This window comes from Bombina bombina, chromosome 6, assembly GCF_027579735.1.
Source record: "Bombina bombina isolate aBomBom1 chromosome 6, aBomBom1.pri, whole genome shotgun sequence".
Lineage (NCBI taxonomy): Eukaryota > Metazoa > Chordata > Amphibia > Anura > Bombinatoridae > Bombina > Bombina bombina.
Genome location: NC_069504.1, coordinates 498,652,633 through 498,680,194, shown reverse-complemented (window position 1 = coordinate 498,680,194; position 27,562 = coordinate 498,652,633). Strand labels below are relative to the sequence as shown.

General features: G+C 42.6%; 1 protein-coding gene across 3 annotated transcripts in view; it reads left to right on the top strand.

The window, feature by feature from the left end:
- CLK3 (CDC like kinase 3) overlaps nucleotides 1-27,562 on the top strand; it is a 398,194-nt gene that overhangs the window by 310,059 nt on the left and 60,573 nt on the right. For all 3 annotated transcript variants that reach the window (XM_053717366.1, XM_053717365.1, XM_053717367.1), the window contains 3 exons: nucleotides 9,958-10,087; nucleotides 10,325-10,407; nucleotides 11,702-11,781. In XM_053717366.1, the coding sequence (XP_053573341.1) occupies nucleotides 9,958-10,087; nucleotides 10,325-10,407; nucleotides 11,702-11,781 (293 nt within the window). The remainder of the gene's footprint in view (nucleotides 1-9,957; nucleotides 10,088-10,324; nucleotides 10,408-11,701; nucleotides 11,782-27,562) is intronic.

Sequence of the window (27,562 nt, the reverse complement as noted above, 5' to 3'; positions counted from 1 at the left end):
CTGTCGTGGCGCGCAGAGTGCTTTGGCTAAAGTCTTGGTCAGCGGATGTGTCTTCCAAGACAAAATTGCTTAACATTCCTTTCAAAGGTAAAACATTATTTGGACCTGATTTGAAAGAGATTATTTCAGACATCACTGGGGGAAAGGGCCACGCCCTCCCACAGGATAGGTCTTTTAAGGCTAATAATAAGCCTAATTTTCGTCCCTTTCGCAGAAACGGACCAGTCTCTAATTCTGTATCCTCTAAGCAAGAGGGTAATACTTCACAACCCAAACCAGCCTGGAAACCAATGCAAGGCTGGAACAAGGGTAAGCAGGCCAAGAAGCCTACCACTGCTACCAAAACAGCATGAAGGGATAGCCCCCGATCCGGGACCGGATCTAGTGGGGGGCAGACTTTCTCTCTTTGCTCAGGCTTGGGCAAGAGATGTTCAGGATCCTTGGGCGCTAGAAATAGTTTCTCAAGGTTATCTCCTGGAATTCAAGGAACTACCCCCAAGGGGAAGGTTCCACAGGTCTCAATTATCTTCAAACCAAATAAAGAGACAGGCATTCTTACATTGTGTAGAAGACCTGTTAAAGATGGGAGTGATACATCCAGTTCCAATAAGAGAACAAGGAATGGGATTTTATTCCAATCTGTTCATAGTTCCCAAAAAAGAGGGAACATTCAGACCAATTTTGGATCTAAAGATCCTAAACAAATTTCTCAGGGTACCATCGTTCAAAATGGAAACTATTCGAACGATCCTACCTACTATCCAGGAAAATCAATTTATGACTACCGTGGATTTAAAGGATGCGTACCTACATATTCCTATCCACAAGGAACATCATCAGTTCCTAAGGTTCGCTTTTCTGGACAAGCATTACCAGTTTATGGCACTTCCATTTGGATTAGCCACTGCTCCAAGGATTTTCACAAAGGTACTAGGGTCCCTTCTAGCGGTTCTAAGACCAAGGGGCATTGCAGTAGTACCTTACTTGGACGACATCCTGATTCAAGCGTCGTCCATGTCAAAAGCAAAGGCTCATACGGACATCGTCCTAGCCTTTCTCAGATCTCACAGATGGAAGGTGAACAAAGAAAAAAGTTCTCTGTCCCCGTCAACAAGAGTTCCCTTCTTGGGAACAATAATAGATTCCTTAGAAATGAGGATTTTTCTGACAGAGGTCAGAAAATCAAAACTTCTAAGCTCTTGTCAAGTACTTCATTCTGTTCCTCGTCCTTCCATAGCGCAGTGCATGGAAGTAATAGGATTGATGGTTGCAACAATGGACATAGTTCCTTTTCAACGAATTCATCTAAGACCATTACAACTGTGCATGCTCAGACAGTGGAATGGGGATTATACAGACTTGTCTCCGACGATTCAAGTAGATCAAAAGACCAGAGATTCACTCCGTTGGTGGCTGACCCTGGACAATCTGTCACAGGGAATGAGCTTCCGCAGACCAGAGTGGGTCATTGTCACGACCGACGCCAGCCTAGTGGGCTGGGGCGCGGTCTGGGAATCCCTGAAAGCTCAGGGTCTATGGTCTCGGGAAGAGTCTCTTCTCCCGATAAACATTCTGGAATTGAGAGCGATATTCAATGCTCTCAGAGCTTGGCCTCAACTAGCAAAGGCCAAATTCATAAGGTTTCAGTCAGACAACATGACGACCGTTGCATATATCAATCATCAGGGGGGAACAAGGACTTCCCTGGCGATGAAAGAAGTGACCAAGATAATTCAATGGGCGGAGGATCACTCCTGCCACTTGTCTGCGATCCACATCCCAGGAGTGGAAAATTGGGAAGCGGATTTTCTGAGTCGTCAGACATTCCATCCGGGGGAGTGGGAACTCCATCCGGAAATCTTTGCCCAAATAACTCAATTATGGGGCATTCCAGACATGGATCTGATGGCGTCTCGTCAGAACTTCAAGGTTCCTTGCTACGGGTCCAGATCCAGGGATCCCAAGGCGACCCTAGTAGATGCACTAGTAGCACCTTGGACCTTCAACCTAGCTTATGTATTCCCACCGTTTCCTCTCATCCCCAGGCTGGTAGCCAGGATCAATCAGGAGAGGGCCTCGGTGATCTTGATAGCTCCTGCGTGGCCACGCAGGACTTGGTATGCAGACCTGGTGAATATGTCATTGGCTCCACCATGGAAGCTACCTTTGAGACAGGACCTTCTTGTTCAGGGTCCATTCGAACATCCGAATCTGGTTTCCCTCCAACTGACGGCTTGGAGATTGAACGCTTGATTTTATCAAAGCGTGGGTTTTCAGATTCTGTAATAGATACTCTGATTCAGGCTAGAAAGCCTGTAACTAGAAAAATTTACCATAAAATATGGAAAAAATATATCTGTTGGTGTGAATCTAAAGGATTCCCATGGAACAAGATAAAAATTCCTAAGATTCTATCCTTTCTACAAGAAGGTTTGGAGAAAGGATTATCTGCAAGTTCTCTGAAGGGACAGATCTCTGCTTTATCTGTTTTACTTCACAAAAGACTGGCAGCTGTGCCAGATGTTCAAGCATTTGTTCAGGCTCTGGTTAGGATCAAGCCTGTTTACAGACCTTTGACTCCTCCCTGGAGTCTAAATCTAGTTCTTTCAGTTCTTCAAGGGGTTCCGTTTGAACCCTTACATTCCGTAGATATTAAGTTATTATCTTGGAAAGTTTTATTTTTGGTTGCAATTTCTTCTGCTAGAAGAGTTTCAGAGTTATCTGCTCTGCAGTGTTCTCCGCCCTATCTGGTGTTCCATGCAGATAAGGTGGTTTTGCGTACTAAGCCTGGTTTTCTTCCGAAAGTTGTTTCCAACAAAAATATTAACCAGGAGATAGTTGTACCTTCTTTGCGTCCGAATCCAGTTTCAAAGAAGGAACGTTTGTTACACAATTTGGACGTAGTCCGTGCTCTAAAATTCTATTTAGAGGCTACTAAAGATTTCAGACAAACATCTTCCTTGTTTGTTGTTTATTCTGGTAAAAGGAGAGGTCAAAAAGCGACTTCTACCTCTCTTTCCTTTTGGCTTAAAAGCATTATCCGATTGGCTTATGAGACTGCCGGACGGCAGCCTCCTGAAAGAATCACTGCTCACTCCACTAGGGCTGTGGCTTCCACATGGGCCTTCAAGAACGAGGCTTCTGTTGACCAGATATGTAAGGCAGCGACTTGGTCTTCACTGCACACTTTTGCCAAATTTTACAAATTTGATACTTTTGCTTCTTCGGAGGCTATTTTTGGGAGAGAGGTTTTGCAAGCCGTGGTGCCTTCCATTTAGGTGACCTGATTTGCTCCCTCCCTTCATCCGTGTCCTAAAGCTTTGGTATTGGTTCCCACAAGTAAGGATGACACCGTGGACCGGACACACCAATGTTGGAGAAAACAGAATTTATGCTTACCTGATAAATTGCTTTCTCCAACGGTGTGTCCGGTCCACGGCCCGCCCTGGTTTTTTAATCAGGTCTGATGAATTATTTTCTCTAACTACAGTCACCACGGTATCATATGGTTTCTCCTATATATATTTCCTCCTGTCCGTCGGTCGAATGACTGGGGTGGGCGGAGCCTAGGAGGGATCATGTGACCAGCTTTGCTGGGACTCTTTGCCATTTCCTGTTGGGGAAGAGAATATCCCACAAGTAAGGATGACGCCGTGGACCGGACACACCGTTGGAGAAAGCAATTTATCAGGTAAGCATAAATTCTGTTATTTATTTAAAATGGAATTTATTCGTTCTTTACTTAAAGAAGTACTAATTGCTTTAGAAATTGAGGATTCTGGTCCTCTTGATACTAAATCTAAACGTTTAGATAAGGTCTTTAAAACTCCTGTGGTTATTCCAGAAGTTTTTCCTGTTCCTGGTGCTATTTCTGAAGTAATTTCCAGAGAATGGAATAATTTGGGTAATTCATTTACTCCTTCTAAACGTTTTAAGCAATTATATCCTGTGCCGTCTGACAGATTAGAATTTTGGGACAAAATCCCTAAAGTTGATGGGGCTATTTCTACCCTTGCTAAACGTACTACTATTCCTACGTCAGATGGTACTTCCTTTAAGGATCCTTTAGATAGGAAAATTGAATCCTTTCTAAGAAAAGCTTATCTGTGTTCAGGTAATCTTCTTAGACCTGCTATATCATTGGCTGATGTTGCTGCAGCTTCAACTTTTTGGTTGGAAACTTTAGCGCAACAAGTAACAGATCATGATTCTCATAATATTATTATTCTTCTTCAACATGCTAATAATTTTATCTGTGATGCCATTTTTGATATTATCAGAGTTGATGTCAGGTTTATGTCTCTAGCTATTTTAGCTAGAAGAGCTTTATGGCTTAAAACTTGGAATGCTGATATGTCTTCTAAATCGACTCTACTTTCCATTTCTTTCCAGGGTAACAAATTATTTGGTTCTCAGTTGGATTCTATTATCTCAACTGTTACTGGTGGGAAAGGAACTTTTTTTACCACAGGATAAAAAATCTAAGGGTAAAAACAGGGCTAATAATCGTTTTCGTTCCTTTCGTTTCAACAAAGAACAAAAGCCTGATCCTTCATCCTCAGGAGCAGTTTCAGTTTGGAAACCATCTCCAGTCTGGAATAAATCCAAGCCTTCTAGAAAAGCAAAGCCAGCTTCTAAGTCCACATGAAGGTGCGGCCCTCATTCCAGCTCAGCTGGTAGGGGGCAGGTTACGTTTTTTCAAAGAAATTTGGATCAATTCTGTTCACAATCTTTGGCTTCAGAACATTGTTTCAGAAGGGTACAGAATTGGTATCAAGATAAGACCTCCTGCAAAGAGATTTTTTCTTTCCCGTTTCCCAGTAAATCCAGTGAAAGCTCAAGCATTTCTGAAATGTGTTTCAGATCTAGAGTTGGCTGGAGTAATTATGCCAGTTCCAGTTCTGGAACAGGGGCTGGGGTTTTATTCGAATCTCTTCATTGTACCAAAGAAGGAGAATTCCTTCAGACCAGTTCTGGATCTAAAAATATTGAATCGTTATGTAAGGATACCAACGTTCAAAATGGTAACTGTAAGGACTATCTTGCCTTTTGTTCAACAAGGGCATTATATGTCCACAATAAATTTACAGGATGCATATCTGCATATTCCGATTCATCCAGATCATTATCAGTTCCTGAGATTCTCTTTTCTGGACAAGCATTACCAGTTTGTGGCTCTGCCGTTTGGCCTAGCTACAGCTCCAAGAATTTTTACAAAGGTTCTCGGTGCCCTTCTGTCTGTAATCAGAGAACAGGGTATTGTGGTATTTCCTTATTTGGACGATATCTTGGTACTTGCTCAGTCTTTACATTTAGCAGAATCTCATACGAATCGACTTGTGTTGTTTCTTCAAGATCATGGTTGGAGGATCAATTCACTAAAAAGTTCATTGACTCCTCAGACAAGGGTAACCTTTTTGGGTTTCCAGATAGATTCAGTGTCCATGACTCTGTCTTTGACAGACAAGAGACGTCTAAAATTGATTTCAGCTTGTCGAAACCTTCAGTCACAATCATTCCCTTCGGTAGCCTTATGCATGGAAATTCTAGGTCTTATGACTGCTGCATCGGACGCGATCCCCTTTGCTCGTTTTCACATGCGACCTCTTCAGCTCTGTATGCTGAATCAATGGTGCAGGGATTACACAAAGATATCTCAATTAATATCTTTAAAACCGATTGTACGACACTCTCTAACATGGTGGACAGATCACCATCGTTTAATTCAGGGGGCTTCTTTTGTTCTTCCGACCTGAACTGTAATTTCAACAGATGCAAGTCTTACAGGTTGGGGAGCTGTGTGGGGATCTCTGACGGCACAAGGAGTTTGGGAATCTCAGGAGGTGAGATTACCGATCAATATTTTGGAACTCCGTGCAATTTTCAGAGCTCTTCAGTCTTGGCCTCTTCTGAAGAGAGAATCGTTCATTTGTTTTCAGACAGACAATGTCACAACTGTGGCATACATCAATCATCAAGGAGGGACTCACAGTCCTCTGGCTATGAAAGAAGTATCTTGAATTCTGGTTTGGGCGGAATCCAGCTCCTGTCTAATCTCTGCGGTTCTTATCCCAGGTATAGACAATTGGGAAGCGGATTATCTCAGTCGCCAAACGTTGCATCCGGGCGAATGGTCTCTTCACCCAGAGGTATTTCTTCAGATTGTTCAAATGTGGGAGCTTCCAGAAATAGATCTGATGGCGTCTCATCTAAACAAGAAACTTCCCAGGTATCTGTCCAGATCCCGGGATCCTCAGGCGGAAGCAGTGGATGCATTATCACTTCCTTGGAAGTATCATCCTGCCTATATCTTTCCGCCTCTAGTTCTTCTTCCAAGAGTAATCTCCAAGATTCTGAAGGAATGCTCGTTTGTTCTGCTGGTAGCTCCGGCATGGCCTCACAGGTTTTGGTATGCGGATCTTGTCCGGATGGCCTCTTGCCATCCGTGGACTCTTCCGCTAAGACCAGACCTTCTGTCGCAAGGTCCTTTTTTCCATCAGGATCTCAAATCCTTAAATTTAAAGGTATGGAGATTGAACGCTTGATTCTTGGTCAAAGAGGTTTCTCTGACTCTGTGATTAATACTATGTTACAGGCTCGTAAATCTGTATCTAGAGAGATATATTATAGAGTCTGGAAGACTTATATTTCTTGGTGTCTTTCTCATCATTTTTCTTTGCATTCTTTTAGAATTCCGAGAATTTTACAGTTTCTTCAGGATGGTTTAGATAAAGGTTTATCCGCAAGTTCTTTGAAAGGACAAATCTCTGCTCTTTCTGTTCTTTTTCACAGAAAGATTGCTAATCTTCCTGATATTCATTGTTTTGTACAAGCTTTGGTTCGTATAAAACCTGTCATTAAGTCAATTTCTCCTCCTTGGAGTTTGAATTTGGTTCTGGGGGCTCTTCAAGCTCCTCCTTTTGAACCCATGCATTCATTGGACATTAAATTACTTTCTTGGAAAGTTTTGTTCCTTTTGGCGATCTCTTCTGCCAGAAGAGTCTCTGAATTATCTGCTCTTTCTTGTGAGTCTCCTTTTCTGATTTTTCATCAGGATAAGGCGGTGTTGCGAACTTCTTTTGAATTTTTACCTAAGGTTGTGAATTCCAACAACATTAGTAGAGAAATTGTGGTTCCCTCATTATGTTCTAATCCTAAGAATTCTAAGGAGAAATCGTTGCATTCTTTGGATGTTGTTAGAGCTTTGAAATATTATGTTGAAGCTACTAAGTCTTTCCGAAAGACTTCTAGTCTATTTGTTATCTTTTCCGGTTCTAGAAAAGGCCAGAAAGCTTCTGCCGTTTCTTTGGCATCTTGGTTGAAATCTTTAATTCATCATGCCTATGTCGGGTAAAACTCCGCCTCAAAGGATTACAGCTCATTCTACTAGGTCAGTTTCTACTTCCTGGGCGTTTAAGAATGAAGCTTCGGTTGATCAGATTTGCAAAGCAGCAACTTGGTCCTCTTTGCATACTTTTACTAAATTCTACCATTTTGATGTATTTTCTTCTTCTGAAGCAGTTTTTGGTAGAAAAGTACTTCAGGCAGCGGTTTCAGTTTGAATCTTCTGTTTATGTTTTTCATTAAACTTTATTTTGGGTGTGGATTATTTTCAGCAGGAATTGGCTGTCTTTATTTTATCCCTCCCTCTCTAGTGACTCTTGCGTGGAAAGATCCACATCTTGGGTAGTCATTATCCCATACGTCACTAGCTCATGGACTCTTGCTAATTACATGAAAGAAAACATAATTTATGTAAGAACTTACCTGATAAATTCATTTCTTTCATATTAGCAAGAGTCCATGAGGCCCGCCCTTTTTTTGTGGTGGCTATGATTTTTTTGTATAAAGCACAATTATTCCAATTCCTTATTTTATATGCTTTCGCACTTTTTTCTTATCACCCCACTTCTTGGCTATTCGTTAAACTGATTAGTGGGTGTGGTGAGGGGTGTATTTGTAGGCATTTTGAGGTTTGGGAAACTTTGCCCCTCCTGGTAGGAATGTATATCCCATATGTCACTAGCTCATGGACTCTTGCTAATATAAAAGAAATGAATTTATCAGGTAAGTTCTTACATAAATTATGTTTTTTCGTGAGGACTTACGGCTTTTGGATAGCCTGTGATGTGCCCACTGTTAGTGGATGTTTAGCAGTCTGTCGATAGGGTTGATATCTCTTTTCAGCTGCTCCTACTTGCCTGCAAGTATTATATTTCAGTCATTTTGGTATGATTGTGGCATGTGGTGTTGTCTCAGGTGTTCGCTTATCTGGGTTTGCTGCACATGTTCGATCTCTGAACATTTCGATATTCTGAGTTGGCTTGTGACTAGGGGACTCTGTCGTCAGTTGTCTTTTAGGGTGCAGTTGCACTGTATTTAGAAGTTTTTCTTCTTGGTTTCAGGTTCCCGGTTTTAACCTTGTGGTTTCTGTACGTTCCGGGGTCTGGGCGTTGCCTGCCTTGTTCTTATGACCGGTTCGGGTCTCTGTGGGCTTGGCTTGTACTCGGGGTTCCGTATTTTTCTTTTGGAACTGGTTGCACCCTATTTAGGGACTTTTTGAGAAAGCCTTAATGTTTCTTACACGTCTTCTCCTTTTTTTTTGGGAGTTTTCAATAGTTGATCCATTTCTCTGGTAAGGGGTGTGTTGTTGGGGGCCCACTGCTGGGCAGGGGTCTGCTGGAGGCGTGGTGGCTCAGTCGAGTCTATGTCTGTGGTCTCTAGCTAGGCTTATGAACTATCTGCGGGTCTGTGTCCTCTATGGCTTGGGTATTGTTTTCCCAAATGTAATGAATGCAGCTGTGGACTGTTTCCATTTATAAAGAAAAACTTAAATTATGCTTACATGATAATTTTCTTTTCTTCAGATGGAAAGAGTCCACAGCTCCCCGCCCGTGTTCTTTTCGGTGGGGCGTCTATTATTTTTATTCTTCTGGCACCTTTTCACCCTGGTATTTCTTCTACTGTTCTTTGTTTCTTGGCAGAATGACTGGGTGATAGGCGAAGTGGGAGAGGTATTTAAGACTTTGGCTGGGGTGTCTTTGCCTCCTCCTGGTGGCCAGGTTCTGAATTCCCAAAAGTAATGAATGCAGCTGTGGACTCTTTCCATCTGAAGAAAAGAAAATTATCAGGTAAGCATAATTTTTTTTTTGTGATTTAAAAGATGCATAACAAATATAAAACTCTCAGGGTTAGTACAGAGCAATTCAGACATAGGAAAAATGCACAGCTTTTGTTCTGTGTTGTGCCCTGAAATGCATGATACTGCTTCTCGAGAAGATGTCCCCGATCTGTGAATATGAACTACTACTTTTGGCAGGGTACAAAACTACTTAAAGGGACATGAAACCTTACATTTTCTTTCATGGTTCAGATAGAGCATGTAATTTTAAACAAATGTTTAATTTACTTCTATTGTCACATTTTCTTAGTTCTCTTGGTATCTTTTGTTGAACAGCCGGGATGTAAGCAGCAGTGTTCACATATCTGGCAGCAGTTTTGTAAGAATGTTATCCATTTACAAGAGCACTAGATGGCAGCACTACTTCATGCTATGTAGTGCTCCAGACACCTACTAAGGTATCTCTTCAACAAAGAATATCATGAAACAATGCAAATTTTATAATAGAAGTAAATTTGAAACATGTTTTTAAATTGAATGGTCTCTCTGAATCACAAAAAAAAAACATTTTTGAGTTTTTATATCCATATAAATTCCATGATGGCAGCACCCAGAGTGAATATGCAGAACTTCACTAACCAGCATTTTTGAAAGTTTAAAATACGAGAATAGTTTTAAAGATAGCTGCCGGCAGTGAAGGAAAATAATATAGAATGGTGAGTAGTAGCCATACTACTGTAGTTGTACCCATCAGTCCCTCCAACCCTAAATACCCAGGTTTAAGGTTCCTAAGTCTCATGTAAAAGAATATTGTCAAATCTTTCTCTTTGTTATAGCAATGTGAGGAAAGATATGTGAAGAATTCCAGTATCCGTTTAGTAGATTTTGGCAGTGCTACTTTTGATCATGAATACCACACGACTATTGTTGCAACGCGACACTATCGCCCACCCGAGGTGATTTTAGGTAAGTGGCTTTCGTTGTCCTAGTTTCTGCTCTGAGTTTCTGGAGTTGCTGTTCTAGTAGACACATTAGTAGCTACCAATGTGAAATATCTAGGATTATTTATTCTGGTGTCTGTGCTTTGATGATTAAGTGTGATACGTCATTGGGAAGCTTACAGTTTTTTTTTTTTTTAAATGTAGTTCTTTATGATCAGGGAACATCTAGTACTATTTGTAATGAGTCTTCCTTCTGTTTTAGAGCTGGGCTGGTCTCAGCCATGTGACGTCTGGAGCTTGGGTTGCATTCTTTTTGAATATTACAGTGGCTTCACACTATTCCAGGTACTTCCAACATTCCACATGTTCCCTTCATATTACTTTAAACTATTTACCTCTCCTTTTTGTACTTAGATGCTGGCATATTTGAAAGTAGTACCATTGTTCTGTTTTAGGGTTGATAGAAATGTTTAGAATTATTTCTCTTATATTATTCTCATCCTTTTACTGCTGGCTTTAGTTCTGTATCTTATTTGCTTAGTTTGGGGCAGTTAGGAGTTAGTTTGGAGCAGAGTTGCATACCACAAACAAGTTCCTCTTTGAGTAGATGGCAAAATAGTGAATAAAAAATTGTGTAGAAGTAGATGTTTAGATGCAACCTAATCCAACTATAAGATTATGTTTCTTCTTTAGAGTTATGTATTCTCTTGTTCCATTTTCTGTTGTACAATGTTATTTAGCGGAAAATATTCCCAGTAAAATGCGTTAATTATACATCATAGCTTAAAATAGAAGGGCTCAGGTATAATGTTTTATACCCCAGATGTTTACTCACCTTACCTTTCTTGCCATCCTATTCTGCTCTACTGTTTTTCTTTTTTCTTCCAAAAACACGTCTCAGGCTCGCTGTCTAATCATAGCACACCCAAATGTGCTGTTGAACTAAATGTAGCGCACTCCAATGCTGGGTAAAGCAGCCAACAGCGTTTCCTAGTATGGGAGCGCGCTACATTTAGTTCAGCTGTGCACTGTGATTACACAGCGAGACTATGATGCTCTTTTAAAAGAAAAAAAAAGTGGAGCAGAATAGGACGGCAGAATTATGTAGCATTAATAATTCTTAGTAACATTGTTGACTGTCCCTTTAATGTTATGTCATTATGTTTTGTGTGTATCCTATGACTGCTCTGTTTCACAAGTTATGCAGAGAGATCATCCTCTTCCTCCTGTCTCTCCCATCCTCCCAATAGGTACTAGTTTGTCTATATATGCACTGAATCCATTAGCAAGGGAGATATACATAAGATTCAAAGGTGTCCATAATCTTTTGGGAATTCCACCAGGTCCAAGAAGGCACAGGATTTTACCCACTAGTTACAAATGATGACAACATGGAGTTATTGTTGATTTGATTTTGTTTTGTATGAAAAACTGTAATGCTATGCTAAATATAAAAGGGAAACTCCAAATTTCTGCAGATTAAATCGTCTTTTACTTTTTAATAAAATATATTTCTGTAAATATACATGAATGATTATAAACAGAAAAGTAGTGCCACTTCAGAATCACTGTAATGTGAGTAAGATGTCCTGCCTCCCACCCATACTGTTTTCTTTCTTTTGTTTTTATTTCAATACAGACGCATGAAAATCGGGAACACTTGGTAATGATGGAGAGAATTCTAGGGTCGCTACCACGTCGCATGATGTACAAAACCAGGTAAGAACCTTCTTCACATTTGTTAGCCTGCACCCATCATGTTTAGTGAAAGTGTTATGCTATATCTCTTAAATCAATAGTTTTCATATTTCTATACAGAGGATGGGAACTTCTCTTGGGAGCTCATGTTCAAATACATTGCCACAGACCAAGCCCAATTAGTCCTAATGTTGAAGCAATTTTTCCCAGTCTATCCCCTTAGGTTGAGACTTTTGTTAAAGGGACAGTCTACTCTAGATTTTTTTATTGTTAAAAAAGATAGAAAATCCCTATTTCTTCTATAAGATACGACGAGTCCACGGATTCATCCTTTACTTGTGGGATATTATCCTCCTGCTAACAGGAAGTGGCAAAGAGCACCTCAGCAGAGCTGTCTATATAGCTCCTCCCTTGACTCCACCCCCCCCCCCCCCCAGTCATTCTCTTTGCCTACTCTAAGTACTAGGAAGGGTAAAGTGAAAGAGGTGCTAAAATGTTAGTTTTTATTTTCTTCAAGCGAGAGTTTTTTATTTTAAATGGTACCGGTGTGTACTATTTTCCCTCAGGCAGCAGATGGATGAAGACTTCTGCCTGGAGGCTGATGATCTTAGCAGTTGTCACTAAGATCCAGAGCAGTTCCCACAGAATGGCTGAGGAGTACTTCAGTGTGAGGAACGTTTTTCATGCTATAAGCAGTGAGGTATGTTCAGTCATTTTTTTCTGGAGAGTCTGTGGTATTTCAGAATTGGCTGACAGTATCCCCATGAGGGAAAGGGTAAGCAGTATTCCTAAAATATATAGAGGGCTATTACTGAGCTTGCATATATGGGCTAAGAAAAAATGGTTGACACTGAGTTTTGAATGTTTGTGGGCAAATGTTTACATTACTGGGAGTGCTGATAACGTTTTTATGAGGAACGTTTTTCATGTTTATTGAGAGGGTTCACATGGCTTACTTTTTGGGTTTATGAACCCACATGGCTAGTTTTAAACCGCTCTGGTGCTGTTCATTTGGGCTAAGAGACATCAAATGAGATGGGCGGGGCCTATTTTCGCGCCTCAGTTGCGCAGTTGTTTTTGGCAGGCAAGCAGCAAGCTCCAACTCCGGTGGTCCCTTGTTACTGTATAGGGCCAAATCGAAGCTTTAACCTGGTTTTGCAGACCCCTGAGGGCAGGTAGGCGCCACAGCTCTGAGGTGCAGGGGGTGTTTTTATTAATATAAACGTTTTTTCTAATTATCGTTTTTTCTAATAAGGGTTAAGTGTTCCTTTCCTTGTGGGGCAAACTTAGCTGCATAGTTAGGATGCTTCTATCATAAAATTTAAACAATTTGATGTTTTAAAGCAGTTTTGGAAAAATTGTATGCTTTTTTTTCTCTTAAAGGCGCAGTACCATTTTTTTCAGATTATTTTTTCACTAAATAATGTGTTTTCAAGCCTGTTTGTGGTCATTACTAGCCTGTTTAACATGTCTGACATTGAGGAAAGCCAATGTTCAATGTGTTTAGAAGCCATTGTGGAACCCCCACTTAAAATGTGTCCCTCATGCACTGAAAGGGCCTTAAATTGCAAAGAACATATTTTAGCTCATAAAAGTATGTCGCAGGATGATTCTCAGTCAGAAGAGAATCAGGTTATGCCATCTAATTCTCCCCAAGTGTCACAACCGTTAACGCCCGCACAAGCGACGCCAAGTACTTCTAGTGCGTCTAATTCTTTCACCCTGCAAGATATGGCCACAGTTATGTCTACTACCCTCACTGAGGTTTTATCTAAACTGCCTGGGTTGCAGGGGAAGCGCAGTAGGTCCGGTGTGAGAGTAAATGCTGAGCCCTCTGACGCTTTATTAGCCATCTCCGATGTACCCTCACAATGTTCTGAGTTGGGGGTGAGGGAATTGCTGTCTGAGGGAGAGCTTTCTGATTCAGGAAAGATGTTCCCTCAAACAGACTCGGATATGACAGCTTTTAAGTTTAAGCTAGAACACCTCCGCTTGTTGCTCAGGGAGGTTTTAGCGACTCTGGATGATTGTGACCCTATTGTAATTCCTCCAGAGAAATTGTGTAAAATGGATAGATATCTAGAGGTTCCTGCTTACACTAATGTTTTTCCAGTCCCTAAGAGGATTTCGGACATTGTTACTAAGGAGTGGGATAGACGAGGTATTCCGTTCTCTCCCCCTCCTACCTTTAAGAAAATGTTTCCCATATCAGACACCATTCGGGATTCGTGGCAGACAGTCCCTAAGGTGGAGGGAGCTATTTCTACCTTGGCTAAACGTACAACTATACCTATTGAGGACAGTTGTGCTTTCAAAGATCCTATGGATAAAAAATTAGAGGGTCTTCTAAAGAAAATATTTATTCATCAGGGTTTTGTTCTGCAACCTATAGCGTGCATTGTTCCTGTAACTACTGCAGCTGCTTTTTGGTTCGAGGCTCTAGAGGAGGCTCTTAAGGTTGAGACCCCATTAGATGATATTCTGGATAGAATTAGGGCTCTCAAGCTAGCTAGCTTTCATTACAGATGCCGCTTTTCAACTGGCTAAATTAGCGGCAAAGAATTCAGGTTTTTGCCATTTTAGCGCGTAGAGCGTTATGGCTTAAGTCCTGGTCTGCTGATGTGTCATCAAAATCTAAGCTTTTAGCTATTCCTTTCAAGGGTAAGACCCTATTCGGGCCTGAACTGAAAGAGATCATTTCCGACATCACTGGAGGAAAAGGCCATGCCCTTCCTCAGGATAAGAAAAATAAGATGAGGACCAAACAAAATAATTTTCGTTCCTTTCGAAACTTCAAAGGTGGTCCCTCTACCTCCTCCCCTATACGCAAAGCAGGAGGGGAATTTTGCTCAATCCAAGTCAGTCTGGAGACCTAACCAGACCTGGAATAAGGGTAAACAGACCAAGAAGCCCGCTGCTGCCACCAAGAAGGCATGAAGGGGCAGGCCCCGATCCGGGACCGGATCTAGTAGGGGGCAGACTTTCTCTCTTTGCTCAGGTTTGGGCAAGAGACGTTCAGGACTCATGGGCTTTAGAAATCATGACCCAGGGGGGTATCTTCTAGACTTCAAAGATTCTCCTCCAAGGGGGAGATTTCATTTTTCACGGTTGTCTGTAAACCAGACAAAAAGAGAGGCGTTCTTACGCTGTGTAGAAGACCTATATTCTGTGGGGGTAATCTGCCCAGTTCCAAAAGCAGAACAGGGGCAGGGGTTTTACTCCAATCTGTTTGTGGTTCCCAAAAAAAGAGGGAACCTTCAGACCGATTTTAGATCTCAAGATCTTAAACAAATTCCTTAGCGTCCCATCCTTCAAGATGGAGACCATTCGGACTATTTTACCAATGATCCAGGAGGGTCAATATATGACCACTGTGGATTTGAAGGATGCGTATCTTCACATTCCTATCCACAAAGGTCATCACTAGTTCCTCAGGTTCGCCTTCCTGGAAAAGCATTACCAGTTTGTAGCTCTTCCCTTCGGGTTGGCCACAGCTCCCAGAATTTTCACAAAAGTGCTAGGGTCCCTTCTGGCGGTTCTAAGGCCGCGGGGCATAGCAGTGGCACCTTATCTGGACGATATCTTAATTCAGGCGTCAACTTACCAACTAGCCAAATCTCACACGGACATCATGTTGGCTTTTCTAAGATCTCACGAGTGGAAGGTGAACGTAAAAAAAAATGGGGATTATGCAAATTTATCTCCTCGGATAAATCTGGATCAAGAGACCAGAGACTCTCTTCTTTGGTGGTTGTCACAGGATCATCTGTCACAGGGAATGTTTCCGCACGCCAGCATGGGTCATAGTGACGACGGACGCCAGCCTATTGGGCTGGGGTGCAGTCTGGAATTGCCTGAAAGCACAGGGTTTGTGGACTCAGGAGGAGGCTCTCCTTCCAATAAATATTCTAGAACTGAGAGCGATATTCAACGCGCTTCAGGCGTGGCCTCAGCTGGCTTCTGCCAGATTCATAAGATTCCAGTCGGACAATATCACGACTGTAGCATATATCAATCATCAGCGGGGAACAAAGAGTTCTCTTGCGATGATAGAGGTTTCCAAAATAATTCGATGGGCAGAGACTCACTCTTGCCATCTATCAGCAATCTATATCCCAGGAGTGGAGAACTGGGAAGCAGATTTTTTAAGTCGTCAGACTTTTCATCCGGGGGAGTGGGAACTTCATCCGGAGGTGTTCGCACAATTGATTTCGTCAATGGGGCACACCAGCATTGGATCTGAAGTCATCTCGTCAGAATGCCAAACTTCCTTGTTACGGGTCCAGATCAAGGGATCCCCAAGCAGTACTGATAGATGCTCTAGCAGTACCTTGGTCGTTCAACCTGGCTTATGTGTTTCCACCATTTCCTCTCTTTCCTCGTCTGATTGCCAGAATCAAACAGGAGAGGGCTTCGGTGATTTTGATAGCACCTGCGTGGCCACACAGGACTTGGTATGCAGACCTGGTGGAAATGTCATCTCTACCACCGTGGACTCTGCCACTGAGACAGGACCTTCTCATTCAAGGTCCGTTCCAGCATCCAAATCTAGTTTCTCTGCGGCTGACTGCCTGGAAATTGAACGCTTGATTTTATCTAAGCGAGGATTCTCTGAGTCGGTCTCGATCATAGATACCTTGATTCAGGCTCGAAAGCCTGTCACTAGGAAGATTTACCGTAAGATATGGCGTAAATATCTTTATTGGTGTGAATCCAAAGGCTACTCATGGAGTAAGATCAGGATTCCTAGGATTTTGTCTTTTCTCCAAGAAGGATTGGAGAAAGGGTTATCAGCTAGTTCCTTTAAAGGGACAGATATCTGCTTTGTCAATTTTACTGCACAACCGTCTGGCAGATGTTCCAGACGTTCAGTCGTTTTGTCAGGCTTTGGTTAGAATTAAGCCTGTGTTTAAACCTGTTGCTCCGCCATGGAGTTTGAATTTAGTTCTTAAAGTTCTTCAAGGGGTTCCGTTTGAACCTATGCATTCCATAGATATTAAGCTTTTATCTTGGAAAGTTCTGTTTTTAGTTGCTATCTCTTCGGCTCGAAGAGTTTCTGAACTATCTGCATTGCAATGCGACTCGCCTTATCTTGTTTTCCATTCTGATAAGGTGGTTTTGCGTACCAAACCTGGATTCCTTCCTAAGGTTGTTACTAATAAGAATATTAATCAGGAAATTGTTGTTCCTTCCCTGTGTCCTAATCCTTCCTCTAAGAAGGAGCGTCTGTTGCACAACTTGGACGTGGTTCGTGCTTTGAAGTTTTACTTGCAAGCGACCAAAGATTTCCATCAAACATCTTCTCTGTTTGTCTATTCTGGAAAACGTAGAGATCAAAAAGCTACGGCTACCTCTCTTTCTTTTTGGCTAAAAACCATCATCCGTTTGGCATACGAGACTGCTGGACAGCAGCCTCCTGAACGAATTACAGCTCACTCTACTAGAGCGGTGGCTTCCACATGGGCTTTTAAAAATGATGCTTCTGTTGAACAGATTTGTAAGGCTGCGACTTGGTCTTCACTTCATACCTTTTCCAAATTTTACAAATTTGATACTTTTGCTTCTTCGGAGGCTATTTTTGGGAGAAAAGTTCTTCAAGCAGTGGTGCCTTCTGTTTAGGCATCTGTCTTGTCCCTCCCATTCATTCGTGTCCTGTAGCTTTGGTATTGTATCCCACAAGTAAAGGATGAATCCGTGGACTCGTCGTATCTTATAGAAGAAAAGTAAATTTATGCTTACCTGATAAATTCTTCTATGTTACGACAAGTCCACGGCCCGCCCTGTCAATTTAAGACAGATTATATTTTTTGATTTAAAACTTCATTCACCTCTGCACCTTTTAGTTTTTCCTTTTTCTTCCTGTACCTTCGGTCGAATGACTGGGGGGTGGAGTCAAGGGAGGCGCTATATAGACAGCTTTGCTGTGGTGCTCTTTGCCACTTCCTGTTAGCAGGAGGATAATATCCCACAAGTAAAGGATGAATCCGTGGACTCGTCTTATCATAGAAGAAATAAATTTATCAGGTAAGCATAAATTTACTTTTAAAAAAAAAACATTTTGCTTCTAATAAATATGAGGTAAATAATCAGCATGATGTGTGATCCTGTAAAGCGTATTGCTAAATAATCCTCTCTTCATTAGACTGAGACACTAGCAGAGCTGGTATGCCGTTTTCTATAGGATACCAGTTTCTCTGCTAGCTGTCAGTGAGAGAAAGCCTGTCAGTGTGAGCATGCTCTCATGTCTAATCAGCAAGTCAATGCTGATTGGCCCGGGATCATAGTAAAAAAAAAAAGCCCATTTCAGTGGCATTTGGAATCAACAGTGAAAGGGACTATTTTTCACATGTTCAGGTTAGTTTTTATTGCTTAATCTTTTTTTTTTTTTTTTTAACTGTATTATGTTATGGAGAGATTATATAATCAAGGAGTAAGGCTTTTCCCTCTAAAGGGGAGGAGAGTCCATGGCTTCATTCATTTCTGTTGGGAATTAAGAACCTGGCCACCAGGAGGAGGCAAAGACACCCCAGCCAAAGGCTTAAATACCTCCCCCACTCCCCTCATCCCCCAGTAATTCTGCAGAGGGAACAAGGAACAGTAGGAGAAATATCAGGGTATAAATGGTGCCAGAAGATAAATTAAATTTAGGTCCGGCCACCGGAGTTACAGGCAGGAGCCGTGAACTCTTCTCCCTTCAATGGAAATAAAATTATCAGGTAAGCATAATTTATGCTTTCCATCTAAAGGGGAGGAGAGTCCATGGCTTCATTCATTACTTTTGGGAAACATATACCCAAGCTTTAGAGGTCACTGAATGAAACCGGGAGGGTAAAACGGCAGACCCTAATCTGAGGGACGGCAGAGAAGTGCCGAAGATTGAAGTAGTCTCTTATGAGGGTAGTACTCTTCGGAATGGGATTGGAGTTTTAAGTAGTCCTGTCAGCCTCTCAGTGAGAGCATGGGTGAAAGTTAGTGCCCGGAGATGCAGGGAGAGTCTTTCTGCGAAACCATCCCGACTCATATTAACAGCTCCACAAGCAATCAGCGTTGACGAGTTTCACTGCCTGCTTTCTCCAACATTGGTGTGTCCGGTCCTCGGCGTCATCCATTACTTGTGGGAAATGTTCTCCCCCACAGGGAAAGGCAAGGAGAGCACACAGCAAGAGCTGTCCATATAGCTCCCCCTCTGGCTCCGCCCCCCAGTCATTCTCCTTGCCGCTCTGAACAAGTAGCATCTACCACGGGGATGGCGAGGAGTTTGTGGTGTTAGTTGTAGTTTTTTATTCTTCTATCAAGAGTTTGTTATTTTAAAATAGTGCTGGCTTGTACTATTTACTCTATAACAGAAAAGTGATGAAGATTTCTGTTTAAGAGGGCTATGATTTTAGCACAAGTAACTAAAATCCATTACTGTTACCACGCAGGACTGTTGAAACAAAAGAACTTCAGTTGGGGGTAACAGTTTGCAGACTCATCTGCTTCAGGTATGACTAGTCTCCTTCTAACAACACAGGCTAATGCTAGATGACAGTCATTTTTCCCCTCAGGGGAAACAGTAAGCCATTTTTCTTTCACCTCAGCAAAAAAGATAACAGGCTTCCCCTTTTTTGTTTTTTATGCTGGTAGACACTGTTAGGGGCTAAATCGATTGTTTTTTATTACAATATTATACCATTTGAAATATTTTATAAGCTCACATACACTTGGTAACGTTTTTTATTGATCTGGCTTGTTTTAGACACCTAAATCTAGTCAGGAAGGCCCCTTCACTCTAGTGTGCTGAGGGAGGAAGCCTCATTTTGGCACTTCAGCTGTGCAGTTGAATTTCAAGGCAGTGCATGCAGATTCATATGAGAGGGTCCTGTGGTTCAGAAAGTGACTCCAAAAGGCTTTTTTCTGTGAATGGTGACCACTAAGGAAGGTAAAAAGCTGCAGCAAGGCTGTAGCTGGGATTGTGGTGTGTAAAAACGGTTAAATCCAACAATTAGCTCCGGTTTGCTTGTTTTAAGAGCTAGAGTCTCCATATTTGCTGTGCAATACTTTCTAAGCATTAAGACACTGGGGTCCAAATTTCAGAAAAATCGGATATTGCCTTCATAGTTTTTTGAACATTCAGAAATAAATGTGTCATTTTATTAATTAAAGAGACAGTAACGTTTTTGTTTAAAATCGTTTTTAATTGCATTGTTTGCCTGCCTAAATCTGTTTAACATGTCTGTTCCATCAGATAACCTATGTTCTGTGTGTATAGAGACAAATGTGGTTCCCCCTTCGAGTGTTTGTGATAATTGCGCCATAGCGTCCAAACAAAATCAGGACAGCTCTGTTATTTTTCATAATGTTGCCCAAGACGATTTATCTAATGAAGGTAGTGGGGATAGCTCTACATCCTCTCCTTCTGTGTCTACACCAGCGCGCCAGTGCTTATTTCTATGCAACAATTATCAGCAGTAGTGAATAATTCTATAGCAAATCTTTTATCCAAACTGCCAGTTTTTCAGAGAAAGCGTGATTGTTCAGTTTTAAATACAGATAAAAAGGATGAACAATCAGACGCTGACTATGCCTTATCTATTTTACCCTCACATCATAAAGAATTGGCTGTGAGGGAAGGGCTGTCTGAGGGTGAAATTTCAGACTCAGGAAAAATTTCTCAACAGGCAGAACCTGATCTAGTGGCATTTAAGTTTAAGCTAGAACATCTCCGCGCTTTGCTTAGGAGGTATTAGCTACTCTGGATGACTGTGATTCCATGGTAGTACCAGAGAAGTTGTGCAAATTGGACAAATTTTTAGAGGTCCCAGTGCACGACGACGCTTTTCCAATACCTAAGAGGGTAGCGAACATAGTGGAAAAGGAGTGGGAGAAGCCAGGTGTACCCTTTGCCCCACCTCCTATATTTAAGAAAATGTTTCCCATAGTAGACCCTAGAAGGGACGCATGGCAAACGGTCCCGAAGGTTGAGGGAGCTGTTTCAACACTAGCGAAGCGCACAACTATTCCTATAGAGGACAGCTGCGCTTTCAAAGATCCTATGGATAAAAAATTGGAAGGATTGCTTAAAAAGATTTCTCCAACATAGGTGTGTCCGGTCCACGGCGTCATCCTTACTTGTGGGATATTCTCTTCCCCAACAGGAAATGGCAAAGAGCCCAGCAAAGCTGGTCACATGATCCCTCCTAGGCTCCGCCTACCCCAGTCATTCTCTTTGCCGTTGTACAGGCAACATCTCCACGGAGATGGCTTAGAGTTTTTTAGTGTTTAACTGTAGTTTTTATTATTCAATCAAGAGTTTGTTATTTTAAAATAGTGCTGGTATGTACTATTTACTCAGAAACAGAAAAGAGATGAAGATTTCTGTTTGTATGAGGAAAATGATTTTAGCACCGTAACTAAAATCCATGGCTGTTCCACACAGGACTGTTGAGAGCAATTAACTTCAGTTGGGGGAACAGTGTGCAGTCTCTTACTGCTTGAGGTATGACACATTCTAACAAGACGATGTAATGCTGGAAGCTGTCATTTTCCCTATGGGATCCGGTAAGCCATGTTTATTAAGATAGTAAATAAGGGCTTCACAAGGGCTTATTAAGACTGTAGACTTTTTCTGGGCTAAATCGATTCATTATTAACACATATTTAGCCTTGAGGAATCATTTATTCTGGGTATTTTGATATGATTATATCGGCAGGCACTGTTTTTGACACCTTATTCTTTAGGGGCTTTCCCTAATCATAGTCAGAGCCTCATTTTCGCGCCGGTATGGCGCACTTGTTTTTGAGGACAGCATGGCAGCTGCATGTGTGTGGAGCTCTGATACATAGAAAAGTCTTTCTGAAGGCATCATTTGGTATCGTATTCCCCTTTGGGCTTGGTTGGGTCTCAGCAAAGCAGATTCCAGGGACTGTAAAGGGGTTAAATATAAAAACGGCTCCGGTTCCGTTATTTTAAGGGTTAAAGCTTCCAAATTTGGTGTGCAATACTTTTAAGGCTTTAAGACACTGTGGTGAAATTTTGGTGAATTTTGAACAATTCCTTCATACTTTTTCGCAATTGCAGTAATAAAGTGTGTTTAGTTTAAAATTTAAAGTGACAGTAACGGTTTTATTTTAAGACGTTTTTTGTGCTTTGTTATCAAGTTTATGCCTGTTTAACATGTCTGAACTACCAGATAGATTGTGTTCTGACTGTGGGGAAACCAAGGTTCCTTCTCATTTAACTATATGTATTTTATGTCATAAAAAAATTTAGTAAAAATGATGCCCAAGATGATTCCTCAAGTGAGGGGAGTAAGCATGGTACTGCATCATCCCCTCCTTCGTCTACACCAGTCTTGCCCATACAGGAGGCCCCTAGTACATCTAGTGCGCCAATACTCCTTACTATGCAACATTTAACGGCTGTAATGGATAATTCTATCAAAAACATTTTAGCCAATATGCCCACTTATCAGCGAAAGCGCGACTGCTCTGTTTTAGAAAATTCTGTAGAGCATGAGAACGCTGATGATATGGTTTCTGAAGGGCCCCTACACCAGTCTGAGGGGGCCAGGGAGGTTTTGTCTGAGGGAGAAATTTCAGATTCAGGAAACATTTCTCAACAAGCTGAACCTGATGTGATTACTTTTAAATTTAAGTTGGAACATCTCCGCGCTCTGCTTAAGGAGGTGTTATCCAATTTGGATGATTGTGATTATCTGGTCATTCCAGAACCACTATGTAAAATGGAAAAGTTCTTAGAGGCCCCGGGGCCCCCCGAAGCTTTTCCTATATCCAAGCGGGTGGCGTACATTGTTAGTAAAGAATGGGACAGGCCCGGTATACCTTTAGTACCTCCCCCCATATTTATAAAATTGTTTTCCTATAGTCGACCCCAGAAAGGACTGATGGCAGACAGTCCCCAAGGTCGAGGGGGCGGTTTCTACTCTACACAAGCGCGCCACTATACCCATAGAAGATAGTTGTGCTTTCCAAGATCCTATGGATAAAAAATTAGAAGGTCTGCTAAAGATGTTTGTTCAGCAAGGTTCCCTTCTACAACCAATTGCATGCATTGTCCCTGTCACTGCAGCCGCGTGTTTCTAGTTTGATGAGCTAGGAAAGGCGATTATTAGTAATTCTTCTTCTTATGAGGAGATTATGGACAGAATTCGTGCTCTTAAATTGGCTAATTCTTTCACCCTAGACGCCACCTTGCAATTGGCTAGGTTAGCGGCGAAAAAATTCTGGGTTTGCTACTGTGGCGCAGAGCGCTTTGGTTAAAATCTTGGGCAGCGGATGCGTCTTCCAAGAACAAATTGCTTGACATTCCTTTCAAGGGGAAAACACTCTTTGGCCCTGACTTGAAAGAGATTATCTCTGATATCACTGGGGGCAAGGGCCACGCCCTTCCTCAGGATAGGTCTTTTCAAGACCAAAAATAAACCTAAGTTTCGTCCCTTTCGCAGAAACGGATCAGCCCCAAGGGCTACGTCCTCTAAGCAGGAAGGTAATACTTCTCAAGCCAATCCAGCCTGGAGACCTATGCAAGGCTGGAACAAAGGAAAGCAGGCCAGGAAACCTGCCACTGCTCCCAAGACAGCATGAAATGCGGGCCCCCGATCCGGGACCGGATCTGGTGGGGGGCAGACTCTCTCTCTTCGCTCAGGCTGGGGCAAGAGATGTTCTGGATCCTTGGGCGCTAGAAATAGTCTCCCAAGGTTATTCTCTGGAGTTCAAGGGGCTTCCTCCAAGGGGGAGGTTCCACAGGTCTCAGTTGTCTTCAGACCACATAAGAAGACAGGCATTCTTACATTGGGTAGAAGACCTGCTAAAAATGGGAGTGATTCATCCTGTTCCATTAGGAGAACAAGGGATGGGGTTCTACTCCAATCTGTTCATAGTTCCCAAAAAAGAGGGAACGTTCAGACCAATCTTAGATCTCAAGATCTTGAACAAGTTTCTCAAGGTTCCATCGTTCAAGATGGAAACCATTCGAACACTTCTTCCTTCCATCCAGGAAGGTCAATTCATGACCAAGGTGGATTTCAAGGATGCGTATCTACATATTCCTATCCACAAGGAACATCATCGGTTCCTAAGGTTTGCATTCCTGGACAAGCATTTCCAGTTCGTGGCGTTTTCTTTCGGATTAGCCACTGCTCCTAGGATTTTCTCATAGGTACTGGGGTCCCTTCTGGCGGTGCTAAGACCAAGGGGCATTGCTGTAGTACCTTACTTGGACGACATTCTGATTCGAGCGTCGTCCCTTCCTCAAGTAAAGGCTCACACGGACATTGTCCTGGCCTTTCTCAGATCTCACGGATGGAAAGTGAACGTGGAAAAGAGTTCTCTATCTCCGTCAACGAGGGTTCCCTTCTTGGGAACTATAATAGACTCCTTAGAAATGAGGATTTTTCTGACAGAAGCCAGAAAAACAAAACTCCTAGACTCTTGTCGGATACTTCATTCCGTTCCTCTTCCTTCCATAGCGCAGTGCATGGAAGTGATAGGTTTGATGGTAGCGGCAATGGACATAGTTCCTTTTGTGCGCATTCATCTAAGACCATTACAACTGTTCATGCTCAGTCAGTGGAATGGGGACTATTCAGACTTGTCTCCGAAGATACAAGTAAATCAGAGGACCAGAGACTCATTCCGTTGGTGGCTGTCCCTGGACAACCTGTCACAAGGGATGACCTTCCGCAGACCAGAGTGGGTCATTGTCACGACCGACGCCAGTCTGATGGGCTGGGGCGCGGTCTGGGGATCCCTGAAAGCTCAGGGTCTTTGGTCTCGGGTAGAATCTCTTCTACCGATAAATATTCTGGAACTGAGAGCGATATTCAATGCTCTCAAAGCTTGGCCTCAGCTAGCGAGGGCCAAGTTCATACATCAACCATCAGGGGGGAACAAGGAGTTCCCTAGCGATGGAAGAAGTGACCAAAATCATTCTATGGGCGGAGTCTCACTCCTGCCACCTGTCTGCTATCCACATCCCAGGAGTGGAAAATTGGGAAGCGGATTTTCTGAGTCGTCAGACATTGCATCCGGGGGAGTGGGAACTCCATCCGGAAATCTTTGCCCAAGTCACTCAACCGTGGGGCATTCCAGACATGGATCTGATGGCCTCTCGTCAGAACTTCAGAGTTCCTTACTACGGGTACAGATCCAGGGATCCCAAGGCGGCTCTAGTGGATGCACTAGTAGCACCTTGGACCTTCAAACTAGCTTATGTGTTCCCGCCGTTTCCTCTCATCCCCAGGCTGGTAGCCAGGATCAATCAGGAGAGGGCGTCGGTGATTTTGATAGCTCCTGCGTGGCCACGCAGGACTTGGTATGCAGATCTGGTGAATATGTCATCGGCTCCACCATGGAAGCTACCTTTGAGACGAGACCTTCTTGTTCTAGGTCCGTTCGACCCACTCCAGCTGACTGCTTGGAGATTGAACGCTTGATCTTATCAAAGCGAGGGTTCTCAGATTCTGTTATTAATACTCTTGTTCAGGCCTGAAAGCCTGTAACCAGAAAAATTACCACATAATTTGGTATATCTGTTGGTGTGAATCTGCAGGATTCCCTTGGGACAAGGTTAAGATTCCTAAGAGTCTATCCTTCCTTCGAGAAGGATTGGAAAAAGGATTATCTGTAAGTTCCTTGACGGGACAGATTTCTGCCTTGTCTGTGTTACTTCACAAAAAGCTGGCAGCTGTGCCAGATGTTCTAGCCTTTGTTCAGGCTCTGGTTAGAATCAAGCCTGTTTACAAAATTTTGACTCCTCCTTGGAGTCTCAACCTAGTTCTTTCAGTTCTTCAGGGGGTTCCGTTTGAACCCTTACATTCCGTTGATATTAAGTTATTATCTTGGAAAGTTTTGTTTTTGGTTGCAATTTCTTCTGCTAGAAGAGTTTCAGAATTATCTGCTCTGCAGTGTTCTTCTCCTTATCTGGTGTTCCATGCAGATAAGGTGGTTTTGCGTACTAAACCTGGTTTTCTTCCAAAAGTTGTTTCTAACAAAAACATTAACCAGGAGATAGTTGTGCCTTCTTTGTGTCCTAATCCAGTTTCAAAGAAGGAACGTTTGTTGCACAACTTGGATGTAGTTCGTGCTCTCAAATTTTACTTAGCAGCTACTAAGGATTTCAGACAAACTTTGTCTTTGTTTGTTGTTTATTCTGGTAAACGGAGAGGTCAAAAAGCAACTTCTACCTCTCTCTCCTTCTGGATTAAAAGCATTATCCGATTGGCTTATGAGACTGCCGGACGGCAGCCTCCTGAAAGAATCACAGCTCACTCCACTAGGGCTGTGGCTTCCACATGGGCCTTCAAGAACGAGGCTTCTGTTGATCAGATATGTAAGGCAGCGACTTGGTCTTCACTGCACACTTTTTCTAAATTTTACAAATGTGATACTTTTGCTTCTTCTGAGGCTATTTTTGGGAGAAAGGTTTTGCAAGCCGTGGTGCCTTCCATTTAGGTGACCTGATTTGCTCCCTCCCTTCATCCGCGTCCTAAAGCTTTGGTATTGGTTCCCACAAGTAAGGATGACGCCGTGGACCGGACACACCTATGTTGGAGAAAACAGAATTTATGTTTACCTGATAAATTACTTTCTCCAACGGTGTGTCCGGTCCACGGCCCGCCCTGGTTTTTTTAATCAGGTCTGATAATTTATTTTCTTTAACTACAGTCACCACGGTAACATATGGTTTCTCCTATGCAAATATTCCTCCTTAACGTCGGTCGAATGACTGGGGTAGGCGGAGCCTAGGAGGGATCATGTGACCAGCTTTGCTGGGCTCTTTGCCATTTCCTGTTGGGGAAGAGAATATCCCACAAGTAAGGATGACGCCGTGGACCGGACACACCGTTGGAGAAAGTAATTTATCAGGTAAACATAAATTCTGTTTTTTGTTCAGCAAGGGTTCATCCTTCAACCAGCTACGTGTGTTATTACTGTCACTTCAGCGGCGTCCTTTTGGTTCGAAGAACTAGAAAGGTCGCTCCAGAAAGAGACTTCCTATGAAGAAGTCATGGACAGAATTCACGCATTAAAGTTAGCTAATTCCTTTATATTGGATGCCGCCTTTCAAATAACGAAATTGGCGGCGAAAAACTCAGGTTTTGCTATAGTAGCGCGGAGGGCGCTTTGGCTAAAATCCTGGTCGGCAGACGTGTCGTCCAAGACTAAGTTACTGAATATTCCTTTCAAGGGTAAGACCCTTTTTGGGCCGGAATTGAAGGAAATTATTTCAGACATCACTGGGGGTAAGGGCCATGCCCTCCCACAGGATAGGCCTTTTAAGGCTAAGAAGAAGTCTAATTTTCGTTCCTTTCGCAATTTCAGGAATGGACCGGCTAATAACTCCACTGCCGCTAGACAAGAAGGTAACGCGGCCCAGCCCAAACCCGCTTGGAAGCCCATGCAAGGCTGGAACAAGGGTAAACAAACCAAGAAACCTGCTGCTGCTACCAAGACAGCATGAAGGGGTAGCCCCCGATCCGGGACCGGATCTGGTAGGGGGAAGACTATCTCTCTTCGCTCAGGCTTGGGCAAGAGATGTTCTGGATCCCTGGGCACTAGAGATAGTTTCCAAGGGATACCTGTTAGAATTCAAGGGACTTCCTCCAAAGGGAAGGTTCCACCTGTCTCGCTTATCTTCAGACCAGATAAAGAAACAGGCATTCTTACATTGTGTAAGAGACCTATCAAAGATGGGAGTGATAAACCCAGTCCCCTCCGGGGAACAAGGTCTAGGGTTTTACTCAAACCTGTTTGTGGTTCCCAAAAAAGAGGGAACTTTCAGGCCAATTCTGGATTTAAA